This window comes from Sturnira hondurensis, unplaced genomic scaffold (genome assembly GCF_014824575.4).
Source record: "Sturnira hondurensis isolate 20B ecotype Veracruz unplaced genomic scaffold, ASM1482457v3 Scaffold0018337, whole genome shotgun sequence".
Lineage (NCBI taxonomy): Eukaryota > Metazoa > Chordata > Mammalia > Chiroptera > Phyllostomidae > Sturnira > Sturnira hondurensis.
In genome coordinates, this window is record NW_028090968.1 from 2,643,446 (window position 1) to 2,657,985 (window position 14,540).

Genomic DNA, 14,540 nt, shown 5'->3' on the forward strand with positions numbered 1-14,540 from the left:
CCTTTCTTTACCCTATTACCTATCAACCTTTCCCATACCTCTCATCTATGTTCCAGTAACTTCTCAGTAAAGCAGAACAAGCCCAATTCCTCTTGGGTAAACAATAATAAATGGAGGGGCAGGAGCAGAAGGGTGGAGGGTGGACTGGGGGAACCTTTAAGAATACAAAAGCTGTAAATCTCACCCACCGGCTCCTCAGGCCCAGGCTCTGCAGACCTGACAAAAGAGAGAAGGCTGTATTTTCTATTACAGATATGAACCAGAATTCATTACGTGGCCCAACCGAATCACAACGAGAACCTTCTTCCACTGGTCAACCCTTTCTACTGTGGGATATTCATTTCGGTACAGCATCTAATCTATTATGATTTACTGGAAGGCCTGAGCTAACATTCGGTTTTTATTAACGTTGCTTTTATGTTAAAATTGTCTTATGATGAAAAATCTATCAGAAAGAAACCATTTCATTAGGAGGCCTGCTTAGAGGGTATGGATCTGGAAAAGAGAGGCTGAAGGTTAAGTGCATGCTTGCTGCCTAACCAAAAAAAACCAAATAGCTAACCACCAACCTCCAACACCCCCCCCCCCCCCCCCCGCCCCACCAAATGCAGACTGTGCCCACAGGCCAGGACTAGAGCACAAACCAGGTGTTAACTTCCCTACTGGGCAATTTGCCCTGGGGGGCCCCAGGCACCTAGGCCTCAGGGCACCGCACTTGAACTCTCCAGCTTCCTCTCTAAACTGCTCCAGGGCCCATGATCACTGGTTCTAGAAATAGTACAACCAGCCACACAGTGGCAGCAGTCAGGGATCTGGGCATGAGCCCTTCTCTCTTTCTCAGTGCCCCCTCCCATCAAATCAAGCAGAACTCCCCCTCCCCCAGCCCTGTTCCTCGCCTTGTCTTTCCACCTTGGTAAATGGCCCCACATAGTTGCTTGTGTCCCTCTCACAGCCCCCACATCTAATCCATCAGCTTGTCTGGCTCCAGCTCCAAAATACATCATAAAACCTTCCATTTTTCCCCATCTCTACAGCCAATGTGCTAATTTGGTCCACATTAGCCAGTGTCTGGACCACTGCAACAGCTTCCTAACAAGGCTCCCAGCATTCTCTCTTGTAACTCACTCCCCTACACCAATTAATCAACTTTCTAGCCAGCAGCCCCAGGGTTCTTTCAAAAATTTCCATCACGATACTCTGCTAATAAAAAATTCTTTAGGGGATTCCCAATGAGCTTAGAATAAAAATCTAAATTCCTTTTCATAGCCTACAAGGCCATTCACAATCTGGTCCTGGTCCCCTGGTCAGCCTCACTTTGACCTGCTTTCTGCTCCTCAAACTTGTAAGTTCTTTCTCACCTCGGGACCTTTGCACATGCTGTTCCATTTGTCCAGGACACTCATGACCCAGATCTTTGCAGAGCTGACTACTTTTCACTCTTCATGCCTGAGATGGGATGTTCCTTCCTCAGAGCAGCTTTCCTGGACCAACCTGGCTAGTAACCCCTGCACCACCACCACCTGTTTACTCTTTACCACCCCACAATCACAATTTATCTTCTTGTTCATTTGAACAAGACTCATCAAACTTGTTTCAGTGCTCACAGCAGTGCCTAGCACATAGTATGTATTCAGCAAATATCTGTCAAACAATGAGAGTCTTTCAGATTTGCATCCTCACCACTGCCCACACCTGCCCACATCTCCATCCCGCCAGTCTTCTGGCTGAACTACTGTGAACCCATTCCGAGGGATGCAGAGACAATCAGATCAGTTCCTGAATGAACTTTCCTTCAGCAGCCCCCACCCAGCTACTAGGGTGCAGTTCACGTTGCTGCCCACTGTACCCCACTCCCTGTAGACTGGCTCTAGCCTGCCATCTCTCAGAGCACCTGCCGACCATGGGCTTGTTGACTGCTCTGATGATGCATCAACACAGGCTCTTATGCCTCCTTCTGCCTTTCCCTCTTCCAGTTATCCATTCAACCTTCAGGCCACTGTATCCCCAGCCCCCTGAACCTATGGCCCAGGTGTCCTTGGGAAGTCTTCCCTGACTCTCATGTGCCTGGTCCATGCCCTCCACCAGCTACATCAGTCTTCACTGTGCCGCCATCTCCTTGTACGTATTTTGCATCAGACTGAAGCTTTCTTAGGCAAGGGCCCCAGGTGGCCTGGAGTTTGTAGTCCCTGTGGTGAGCACACTGCCTGGCAGGCAGCTGGGCCCCGCATCTGTTTGTTGAGGAACTACATGAATAAGTTCATTGTGATCTACCTGATTATATGATCTTTTGGAATCAAAGAAGATTTTAGACAAAAAAGATAGTCACTTTCAAAACAAAGCAAATCCAGGTAAGCCGTGTGGATTCCACAACACTTTCCTTGAACAACCTTCAGAGCTTCCTGCCGCACCAGAATACAGGCTAAACTCCTTAGGTGCCGTGATGTGTCTGCGTGCCCCTGTCACGCTGCCTCCCCTCCTACCACTCTCCCCTTGTTCCCTCCACGGCAGCCACACTCACCTCCATAGAACTATTTGTTTGGGTCACCACCCTATTCTCAATACTAATCACAGTGCCTGGCATCTAATAAGGGCTTCAAAAATACTTGTTGGAAGGATGAGTGAATACATAAATGAATAATGTTAGCTGAAAATGAAAGATGGACTTAGATGCTCTGAAACATAAACTCCCACACTTTGAGGAAGAAATCTCCAGGAAACTAAGCTAGGCCCCCCCGGGCAGGACCTTGGGAGCCCTGCCTCTGGGCCACAGCACTGAACGAAGCAGCACTGCAGCGTGTGCTCGCCCACGACTTCTCCACCCCCCAGCAGAGGGCGGGCCTCCAGGAAGACAGCCCATAGGGAGAGTCAGCCGCCCACAGGACGAGCTCATCCATCATGTGCCCTTAGCCCTCCAGAGCCTGGCACCTTCCCTCGCCAGACGGCACCTTCCCGGCTGAGGCCCTGAGCGCTGGCTGTGAGGAAGATGGCAGCCTAAGGGAGCGACTGCATGGCTGAGAGACACTCCATCGGCTAACCTTGGCTGAGTGCTGACCAGTGCCAGGCACTACGCTGGGTGCTGCAAAGGGCCATTGGGAGAAACATGGTCTCTTTCTACCTTCAGAGACCAGGTAGTCCAGAACAGGAAACATGAAAAGAAAAATGGTATAAAAAGTACCATGGCAACTTCCTGGAAATTAAAAACAGGATGTAAATTATACAGCCACTTTGAAAAACGGTTAGGCAGTTTTCTTAAGAACAAATAAACTTATGCCTATCATATGATTCACCCATCCCATTCCTTGGTATTTACCCGTATATACCCTTCTATATACGTCCATAGAAAACTTGTACGTAAGTGTTCACAGCAGTTTTATTTGTAATGGTCAAAATGTCTATTAACAGATGAATGGGTAAACAAACTGCAGTACATTCACACAGTGGAATACTATTCAACAACAAGAAGTGACTACCAATACACACAGCATTACGGTTGAGTCCCAAAATAATGAAGTAGGCTGAGAGAAGCCATACAAAAAGAGTACATATTGCATGATTTCACTTTTATGAAATTCCAGAAAATGCAAATTAATCTGAAGTGATAGGGAGCAGTTCAGTGTTGCTTGAGGAGCGGGTGCGAGAGCAGAGGAAGGAAGGGCTGACAAAGGGGAAGGAGCGAACACCTGGGGGATGGGTATGTACACCGTCCTGACTGCGGTGAGGGTTTCATGGGTGCATGCACATGTCAAAACTTACCAAACTATTCACTTTAACTAAGAGCAGTTTACTGTATATCAACTATATCTCAATAAAACTTGTTTAAAGCGCCATGGCTTCTAGCCAAGATGGATTGGATTTATTCTCCTCATTCAAGCAACTGAAAAGCTAGGCAAACACATATAAACCAATGAGACAAGGGACAGGACAACTGGCAGCATAGGAGAGTGACCGTCAGAAGGATGGAACAAGGGCGATGGACCCCGTGCTTCGGCTCACTGTCTAGAACAGTTTTCAGGCCTCCGCACATACAGAGAAAACCCAAGCAAAGCGCCTGGTCTTTCTGGGATGAGAAAGCAGAGTTTGGAGTTCAGGGAGGCCAAGGTTGCTAGACTAGACGGGAAAAAGTACTAGAGAGGAGGGAGCTAAACAGAAAGAGCTGCCGAGGTCCGCAGAGGGTTCTTTTGGGGCTTAAGCTCAGTTCTGCTCTGTGCATGCATGTAAGGGAGGGGAAAGACCTACTGGGATGAAGCAGGTGGCACAACCCCTGGAGCTCACCCAGGACTGAAAAGAGCTCATGTTTCCACTGGCCAGCATGGAAAAACCATCTAACCATGGCTCGGCAAGTAGAGTCCTTAGAAGGGGACTGCCTCAGGAGTGGGGCCAAGTTAGCCTGAAGCTAAAGGCTGTTCTGGACTCATACCAACAAAGCTTAAAAGCAAACTTTGAAAAGAAGCAAACTGATTCCAAGAACCTTATCCTCATTACAGAAAACGCCAAAAGATATCAAAAGGAACAAAGACTTTAGCATCTAACAATGTAAAATTCACAAATGTCAACCAAAAAATGACCAAGCATGAGATGTATATATGATGATGACGATGATGTGACACCTGTCCTAAAAAAGTCCAGCCGTTGTTAATACAACAAGAATGGTTTGCTCATCATTAATGTAACCTGGAAGCCAATGAGAGTGGACTGGAATGTGCATGCGTGAATAATGATGACTTCACTGTACTAGTCAGTGGGGGCAGTAGACACTGTTGAGTGAGCACGTGTACTGTGTGGCTACTGCATTAAAAATGACCAAGCAAGTAGAGCAACAAAACTGCATCAAATTCTGTGTTAAACTTGAACATTCCTCTGTGGAAGCTCTTCAGCTGATTCAGAAGGCTGTAGTTGTGGGCAACCGGTGATTGGCAGCTTCATCACAACAACGTGCCTGCTCATGAATCACATCTTAGGCAGAGTTTTTTGGTGAAACATCAAATCACCCAGGTAGCTCAACCCCACTATAGCCCAGATTTGGCACCCTGCAACTTCTGTATTTTCCAAAAACTAAAATCACCCTTGAAAGGGAAGAGATTTCAGATTGTCAGTGAAATTCAGGAAAACATGTTGGGGCAGCTTATGGTGTTGGGAGAACTATGAGGTCCCAAGGTGCCTGCTTTGAAGGCATCATTGTCCTATGTACAATATTTCTTGTATCTTCTTCAATGAATGTCTCTATTTTTCATAATGCATGGCTAGATACCTTCTGAACAGACCTCATGTATCTCCATCCCAAAACCAAATCAGGAGAAAAATTAATAATAGACAAAGAGCTAGACTCCAATCTTGATGGAGGCATAGGCAGATATGCTTTGCTTCTTCATAATTAAAAAAAGGACAAAAACCAATTTAAAAACAAAAAAATACCCAGAGCTGCCAGAAAATTGAATTGCATGGAAGTCTTACAACCAAAGAGGTAAAGAAACATTCGACCACACTGGTAGGAGGGTTGGAGATGATCAGCCAGGGCAGAGAGGACACATAGCAAGGTGGTGGCTGGAGGGCTGGGTGGGTGAGGTGGAGGCCAGATGACAAGGGGGTTTCACATTCACGTGCATTTAAGCCAGGAGGAACAACTGGGGAGCGACACAGACCGTGCAACCCAGGCTTCCAGTGCAGGGAAATAAAGCCACAAAGCCTCTAGCTGTAAAAACCTGTGGGGGTTGTGGCGGTGGCTCCCAGCCTCACAGGAGAGTCTGATGGAGAGACCCACAAAGATCTAGAATGTTTGCAAACCCTCAACTGGGAAACAGCACCAGAAGGGCCCAATTTGCTTGTGGGTAGAGGAGGAAGTGACTGAAAGCCTCCTAGAGCTGAGCAAGCGGCACTGTTCCCTCTTAGACTCCCTCCCTCACAAACTGCATCATAGCACAACAAAGTGGGCTGCCCCACCCTTGTGAATACCTAAGGCTCCGCCCCTCACAACATAACAGGTGCACCCAGACAAAGAAATATGGCCCAAATGAAAGAACAGATCAAAACTCTAGAAAAAGAGTTAAGCGATGAGGAAGTAGCCAACCTATCAGATGCAGTGTTCAAAACACTGGTAATCAGGATGCTCACAGAAATGATTGAGTATGGTCTCAAAACAGAGGAAGTAGTGAAGGCTATGCAAAGTGAAATAAAGTAAAATACACAGGGAACCAACAGTGAAGGGAAGGAAACTGGGACTCAAATCAATGATTTGGGACAGAAGAAAGAAATAAACACTCAACTGGAACAAAATAAAAAAACAAGAATTAAAAAAAAATGAGGAGAGGCTTAGGAACCTCTGGGACAACTTTATGTTCCAACATCTGAACCATAGGGGTGCCAGAAGGAGAGGAGGAAGAGCAAGAAATTAAGAACTTCCCCAGTCTGGTGACAGAAATAGACATGAAAGTACAGGGAGCTCAAAGAGTTCCAAAGAAGTTGGACCCAAGGAGGAATGCACTAAGATACATCATAATTAAGTCACACAAGATTAAAGATAAGGAGAGAATCTTAAAAGCAGTAAGAGAAAAGGAAACAGTTACCTACAAAGGAGTTCCCATAAGACTATCAGGTGATTTCTCAAAAGAGACCTTGCAGGCAAGAAGAGACTGGAAAGAAGAATTCAAACTCATGAAAGGTAAAGACCTACATCCAAGATTACTCTATCCAGCAAAGCTATCATTTAGAATGGAAGGACAGATAAAGTGCTTCCCAGATATGGTCAAGTTAAAAGAGTTCATCATCACCAAGACCTTATATGAAATGTTAAAGGGACTTATTTAAGAAAAAGAAGATCAAAACTATGAACAGTAAAATGACAACAAACTCACAACTATCAATAACTGAACCTAAAACAAAAGCAAACTAAGCAAACAACTAGAATAGGAACAGAATCACAGAAATGAAGATCACATGGAGGGTTATCAGTGGGGAGGGAGAGGGAGGAGAATGGGGGAAAAGGTACAGGGAATAAGAAGTATAATTGGTAGGTACAAAATAGATAGGGGGAGGTTAAGACTAGTATAGGAAATGGAGAAGCCAAAGAACCTGTATGTTATAATGGACATGAACGAAGAGGGGGGGAATGCTGGTGGGAGAAGGGGTGCAGGGTGGAGGGGTGTAAAAAGGGGAGGGAAAAATGGGACAACTGTAATAGCATAATCGATATAATATACTTAAAAACATTTTTAAAAAGAGAAATAGCTAGAAATTGTACAGAAGATAGGACAAAGGAAAATTACAAAATATTTTAACCCAAATAAAAATAAAACCACATTTATCAAATTTATTACATGCAGCTAAAGCAGTGTTTGGAGAGAAATTTAGAGCATTAAACTCTTATTTTATAATAGAAGAAAAGTTTAAAAATCAATGACTGGTATGGGGAGGGTTTGACTTTGAGGCTTCTCAGGTATTCCTGAGAAGGAATAGCTTGAGGGAATTTTCTGGTTGATGATGAAACCGTAACGATCCTAATTATTGTGGTGCTCACACAAATCCATACATGTACTGAAATTCATAGCACTACCCACAAAAAGTTCATTTTTTTCTATGTTAATTTTAAAAGTAAAATAAAATAAATTAGCTAAAAAAATCAATGATTAAAGTTTTCGTCTTAAAAAACAAGAAAAAGAAGAATAAATTAGATCTTAAGTAAATGGGTGAAAGTAAGAAATAAAGGTAAGAACAGAACTTAATGCAATATAAAGCAGAAAACAACACAGAAAAATCAATAAAAACAAAAGGAAGTTCTTTAAACATATCAATAACATTAATATAAAATTGATCCATCTCTCATCAAACTGATTAGAAAAAGAAATAAAGACCTAAATTATTAATACCATGGATTAGAAGGGGGCTCCCACTACATGTCTTACAGGCATTAGAAGGATAATAAAGAAATACAATGAGCAAGTCTATAACAATAAACTTGACAGTCCAGATGAAATGAAAATTCGTTGAAAGACCCAACCTACGAAAAAGTTCACTCAAGAAGAAACAGATAAGCTTCCATAGCCCTATATCTACTGAAGAAATGTATTACTTAAAAACCTTCTTTCAAAGAAAACTCCAAGCCTAGATGGCTTCACTGGTGAATTCTACCAAATAGGCAAGGAAGAAATAATACCAATTCTATAAAAACTCCTGCAGAAAATTCAAGAGGGGGGAATGTTGCCCAATTCATTCCATGAAATGAGTATGTATCTGAGAGTAAACAAGAGAGTTACAAGAAGACCACAGGCCAATATCACTCATCAACACAGGTGCAAAATCCTTAGCTAAATTTTAGGAAATCAAATCCGGTAATGTATAAAATCTGCCTGCCACATGAGGTGGTACTAACCCAGAGTGATTATCACCTAAAGAGATCAGAGAAAACTTGGAGAAGGTGACTTCTGAGAGGACTCTTGATAGGCAAGCAAAATTTTACTTGGTGGGGGTGATGGGATAGAGGAAATGGTAGGAAAAAACACAAATAAATACAAGAAGGTAGCAGACTAACCAGAAACAGGTAGGCATGCTGGCACTGGCTGGGGTGCCGGCCAGGCTTCCAAAGAGCTCCTTTCTCTGGGAACAGTCCAGACACGAAGCTGAACCCATGGGGTCAAGTCGGTGCTATGTAACCCTGACTCCCTAGCCATACCTGACTGTCAGACATACCACCAAGCTGGACAATCAAATGCTTGCCCAAGAATCTGAAACCCGAATGGAGGCAAACTCCTAGCCTGGACTTTGCAGGGGCCAAATCAGGATCTACCTTGAGGGAAGTTGTCAGAGCTGGTCACTTCCTGCCCTTCCCTCAGCTTTTCAGCAACTTCTTGGACCCTATGAGCTGTCCCTAGGGCCTTCCTATAAACCTACCCTTTCAGTTTGGTTAATGAGAAGTGGATTCTGTTGCCTGCTGCTACCAAAAACACATTCAAGAGTTCAGTGAGCATCACGACAGCAAGTTTATCTCTATGAAAGAGTTCTATCACAATGTAAAACTGTTAACCCTGGGCCAGAGCCAAGGGTCTGTAAAGTGAAGTCAGGGGAATCAGATCAAATTGTAATGCTGGGTGCAGTCTGCATACGGGAAATGACAGGCACAGGAGGGGGAAGTTTAAGGGAGAGAAGGCACCAAAGGTTTCCAGATAGGTGGAGAACATGGTCAACACAGTCTTATGCAGGATTACCTCACAGTGCCATGGAGGACAGATTATAAAATACATCTGACTCTTTGGGGAGGCTACAATAACAGCCACTGAAATGAAGTGCCCAGATCTTTCTCACTCTTATGCCTTTGGTTCTTCCCTCAAGTACCTACCTAGCTTAGACCCAGGCACTGAGTCACACTGAGTTAAATTCTGCTGATCAGAGAGGCTGAAGAGAGAGCATTGACAAAACCCGATGACTTAATGCTGAAATCCAAGGGGGTAAGGAGCTAAAGGTCATGGCGGTTTCAACCCTTTTTTGTAATTTCAACTGAACCAGAAATGACAGTAAGTATGATGAGCTTAAGGTGTATTTATGAGGATGAGCATAGTACGGACAAACTGTTTCAAGGTATTGCCGAAACACCTAGGTAGAGTGTCTGGCATGCAAGCAGCAGGAGTCGTCTCTTGGAGGTCTGTTTACTCCCAGTAGTTGAGGGCTCCTGTGTGCAAGGCACCAAGCCAGGAACTGAAGGGGATTGCAGAAGTCATGGGAGTGAATGAGACAGCGGGGGGAGAACAGCATCATTGGTCAGTCCTGTCCATAAAAGGAAAAGCCTAGAAATAGTTTCACTGCCATTCAATTAGGGGATAGCAGAATAAATGATGACACAGATGTATGATTAAAAAGAAAAAGGCAATTCTATAGGGATTCGAAATGATGTGCTGGTAAGCATTACATTGCGTGCTTTCTAAATGTCTCTAGCTTAGTAAAACCCACCTCCACTTATTTCCCTATAAGCTAATGAAAAACCTACTAAAACATCCCTTGATGCAAAGTCTCATTTAGTGGCAGAGGCCAGAGGAACAGTCTTGATTCTTTCTTGGAAGAGGTTCTGATATAGAGGCTTTAGAACTTGTTCCTGTCCAGTCAGTGGGGCACACACCAGGCTGTTCCCAGGGAGGAAGTGAATGAATGAATCCTCATCAAATCTGTCAGCTCTGAGGGAGCCCCATCCTGACTGCTCAGCCTCAACAGGGGAAGCTGGAAACCACACCTTTCTTCAGAAAAGAAACCTACACTTCCACACAATCCACCCAGAGTCTATTTTAGCTCAGAACCCAGAATGAAAATATCTACTATTATAAATAGCAAAACCAAGATGACACTTTGACTGATTTTAGTTTTTGATGTTAGGAAAGAGGTCGGACACTAAGGCAGTTGTAAAGCAAGGGGTCAAAGGAAACCCACAGTGTGAATAGTGTCTGGGTCGAACAGTCACACTTGAATCTTTTTCCCCCCACATTGTCTCAATAACCAATTCCTGTGGCTTTAGTCTATAGAAAAGCACCTGAGAAGTTCTAGGAAAGTTGAAGAGAAGTTTTCAAGGGAGCCCACCAAAACCAAAAAGGAAATTGATTCTTCAAGAAAAGCTGCTCAGTGGATTGAGTGCGGGCCTGCGAACTACACGATTGCGGTTCGATTCCCAGTCAGGGCACATGCCTGGGTTGCAGGCCAGTTCCCAGCAGAGCACAAGCCAGAGGCAACCATACATTGATGTTTCTCTCCCTCTCTCCTTCCCTTCCCCTCTGAATATAAATAAATAAAATTTTTTAAAAAAAGAAAGGAAAAGCTGCTGTTATTCCTCCCTCTAGACCGCAGAGGGCAGGGATACCAGAAAGGCAGGGGGGTGAGCAGGCTCACCTTTGTTGTGAGACACGGCGTAGAGCAGGCAAAGCACGAAGAGTGCATGGTGATCATCATCCGGGCTGTCCAGGGCATGGTACACCATGTCCAGGAAGGGCCTGGAAAAGAAGAGGTACACTCGTGAGCTGTGTGGTGCACACAGGTGAACACTTCTCCTCTCACCTGTGCTAGTCTTTGCCTCTCACGGCTCTGCCACCAGCACGCAGGGAATTCACTCTGTGCCTAGTCCCGCACCGGGCACTGAGGACACAACACACACGAAAAGCAAGTTCGTATCTGGTATCACTATCTTAAGGGGAAAGTGTCAGAAAAACAGACCACTTAATCACCCCATAATGGCTCACCAGCTGTCCAAGACACTGGAGGGGACTAGAGAATACAAAGTCCCTGCTTTGTGGAACTCCCATGCCAAAGGGCAGAGACTGAGAATAGACAGACCACATCATCACTTCAAAGAGTGACAAGAGAATGGAGAAAACAGGGCAATGTGAGAGGCTAATACCACCAGACAAGTTACCACTTAGGAACAATTTCAGAATGTGGACCATGGAGCCAGACCGCCTGGGCTCAAATTCTGATTCTGCCTTTTCTTAGCTATAAACCCTTGGGTAAGTTACCTAAAACCTCTCCATTTCCTTAGCTATAAGATGGGGATTAAAACCTTACAGGGTTATTAAGAGGATTCAAACAAATGACAACGGAGAGGCATTAGTTCAGCTGCCCTGTGTGTTAAACCACCTACCACAGGGCCAGGCACACAGTGGAAGTGCCAGTATGCTGGAACTGCTATTCGACTTCCATTGTGAATATTTCAAGGCACTCCTCCATGATCTCACTTCGGGATCTCAATTGCAGGTCCTGGCCCAGCAATTTCTGGGACTGACCTTCCCTGACTGGTGAGAATCTATGAAGTCTCTCACCTCTGATGCTCTGTGGGTGAGATTTATAGAGCGGCTGCAGATATTGCAAACCACACCTCCCAAATGTTGTCCTTCCAGGTGAAGGAACTGGCCTGGAAAGACTCTTCAAGGATATTGGAATGTGCACAGTTGTGGCCAATAGGCCAGAGGGTATGATCTTGTGACTGTCTGTGGCTGCCTCCGGATGCTAGGCTGAAGACAAGACAGCAGAACACCTCAAAGAGTGACCAGAGTCATACCTGACCCCTGGAAGGACACACAGCTACTGTCAGCAACAGCTGTCTAGGGGGACTGAAACAGTGAGGGGAAGAAAGCACAGTATAACCTGTTACACTTTTTTGAATTTTGAACTCCATAAATATACCACTGATTTAGAATATTACACTGAAAAATGCAAAAGAAATAGTAAAAATGTACTTGTCATACATTTCAAACAAACACAGGACACACAAAAATTAAAGAAAGACTCTTACAGGGGATGTTTACGTTCAGGCTATTTCCCTTGAGCCCCAGATTGAGCATCGCCCTTCGGATGCATGAATAGTTTTGCAATGCGTGCATTTGGGTTTCTGTAAGCCCACGGTGATAACACTTTCAAATTAACAGTGGGATAAAGTGGAACATGTTTTCTTGTAAACCAGCTGCTTAGACTCTGGATTGTATTTTCATTTGGGAATAATACGAATAACCAAACACCCAGTAGCAAAGGGAGGGCTGGGTGGATGTACCATCTGTTATGAGATGAGGTATTATGAGGCCATTAGTATTTTGTTTACTAAGAAAAAGAGTTTGGGGTTCAATTAGACAGAAAAAAAGAAGAAAAAAATGACAGACATGGGATGGTATAAGTTATCGGGGTAAAGGAAAGTAGAATTCCCACTAAATTGAGATTGGAAAAAAAAGCTGGCAGGAAATAACCAAAATGTCAGTACAGCTGCCTTTGAGTGCCGGCATCATGGAAACCTTTCTCTTCTTTATACTTTTCAAGTTTTTTTACATTTTCTGAATGTGTGTTCTATAATTTTTTAAGCTTTTTTTTTTAAAGAAAAGAAAGCATGTTTTGAGTGGTTTTTAGTTTCTTGGCCTATATTTAACCCTGAATGCAGATATAACCCATATGCAAGAACAGTTACGCTTTGTACTGTGCTATTTCTTCAGACAAGTGGACCAATGTCAAGATCCAATTCATGTCAAGAACAAATTGTCCCCCCCTCCACCCCCAGTACCCTCCTCCCTGCTCAGTGCCGGGAACTGGGAGGAGAAAAGTCCTTGGCGGTATTTCTGACAACCTACAACTCAACAGCATTGCAAAGGAGAAGGCAACTCCCCACCTGGGCTGGTCTCTCCCTGGCATTCGGTCTTAGGACAGAGCCAGGGCTCTGGCCCCAAAGTTCCGGGGCCACAAGCCTGGATGTGGCCCAACTTAAGCTACCAAGATCAACTTCCCTTATAAACAATCTCAATCAACTCTAAGAAAGCCCTTCTCTTCACTGAAACTCAGAGGGGAAAAAAAGAAGTCTGAACCCAAACATTCAAACATAAAGTTTTGGTCTGTTCAGGTTTCTTGTTTTTGTTTTTGTTTTGCTTTTTGGACAATACAGGGGTAGTTTTCTTCATTGAGCAAAGCTATAGTATTGCCATGCTATGTAAAATACGAGCTCTGTTTCCATTTATTAGATCCTAAGAAACTGACACAATCACAACAATATTCACTGAAAAGCAGTAGCCAATAATCTATTAAGTAGATGTACCTTCATTTGCTTGAGAATCCCCCATTTCTAGTCATTTGTGGGTTTTCCAATTATTCATATTCTAACCAATCTTGTGGCAAGCATCTAAAGATTGTTCCCCCCTCATTTTCTGTGTTTATAATGATTTCCTTAATTTTTGGAGCTCCAAGAATTACATTTTTTTTTTGCTGACAAGCAAAATCAAAAAGGTCTCTGTAAGTTACAACAACCAACAGCCCACACTGTACTCCAGTGTGTTCTACTTAACCAAAACTAAAAGTGGCTCCCTTGTGCTTCTGATAAAAATTAATCCTGCCGGGTAACTGCAGCGTCTGCCAATCATGAGAAATAAGATGTGGAGGGAAAAAATAATGTGCTCCAACTCTCCACTTCAGGCAGGAAGGGGGCCTGTGTGAATGTCAGCCACCTCACCCTCGGGATTCAGGAAGTGAACTCCTCGGAGGCTGACCTAGAAACGTGCTGCTGTGTGTTCACTGACACTCCAGTAGGAGAGCAGGTTGTCACCGGGGTCTGGGCAGCGAGCGGGGCCCACAGATAAGGAGCCTGCACGTAGGCTCCCAGCAGTTGACTGCACAGTTCGGGAGCAGCCTTCTACCCAAGTCTATTTCCAAAGGGGTGGTGCTATATAGCAAGGTTCCAGGAAATGTGGCATCTCAAAGGTTTGAGAGGATGTAGCTCTGGCAGGCCTTCACTGAAATGAACAGCCAGGCACAAAGTCAAAGGTGTAGAGCAGCATTAAATCACGCCAGCTGAGTCAGAAGGGCAGGCCTCGTGGATGGCCATGTGCGTTGCTGAGAATAGATGAGGCAGGCAGAGCCAAATGCTGCTCCCAAGGGGATCCTTCCTGGGAACCACAGTCTTCCAGGAATGGGCAGTACAAGGCTACAAGGCAGCCCACACCCTTTAGGGCAGGGATGAGCACTGCAGAGCTTGCAGGGGCAGGGGGGGCTGCCATGTCTCAGTCACTCTCTTTGCAAGGGGAGAAAGGATAGACAGGCAGGAGGCAGGA

General features: G+C 44.5%; 1 protein-coding gene across 5 annotated transcripts in view; it reads right to left on the reverse strand.

The window, feature by feature from the left end:
• CLEC16A (C-type lectin domain containing 16A) overlaps positions 1–14,540 on the reverse strand; it is a 222,149-nt gene that overhangs the window by 131,216 nt on the left and 76,393 nt on the right. For all 5 annotated transcript variants that reach the window (XM_037069041.1, XM_037069040.1, XM_037069037.1 and 2 more), the window contains one exon: positions 10,858–10,958. In XM_037069041.1, coding sequence (XP_036924936.1) covers positions 10,858–10,958 — 101 coding nt within the window. The remainder of the gene's footprint in view (positions 1–10,857; positions 10,959–14,540) is intronic.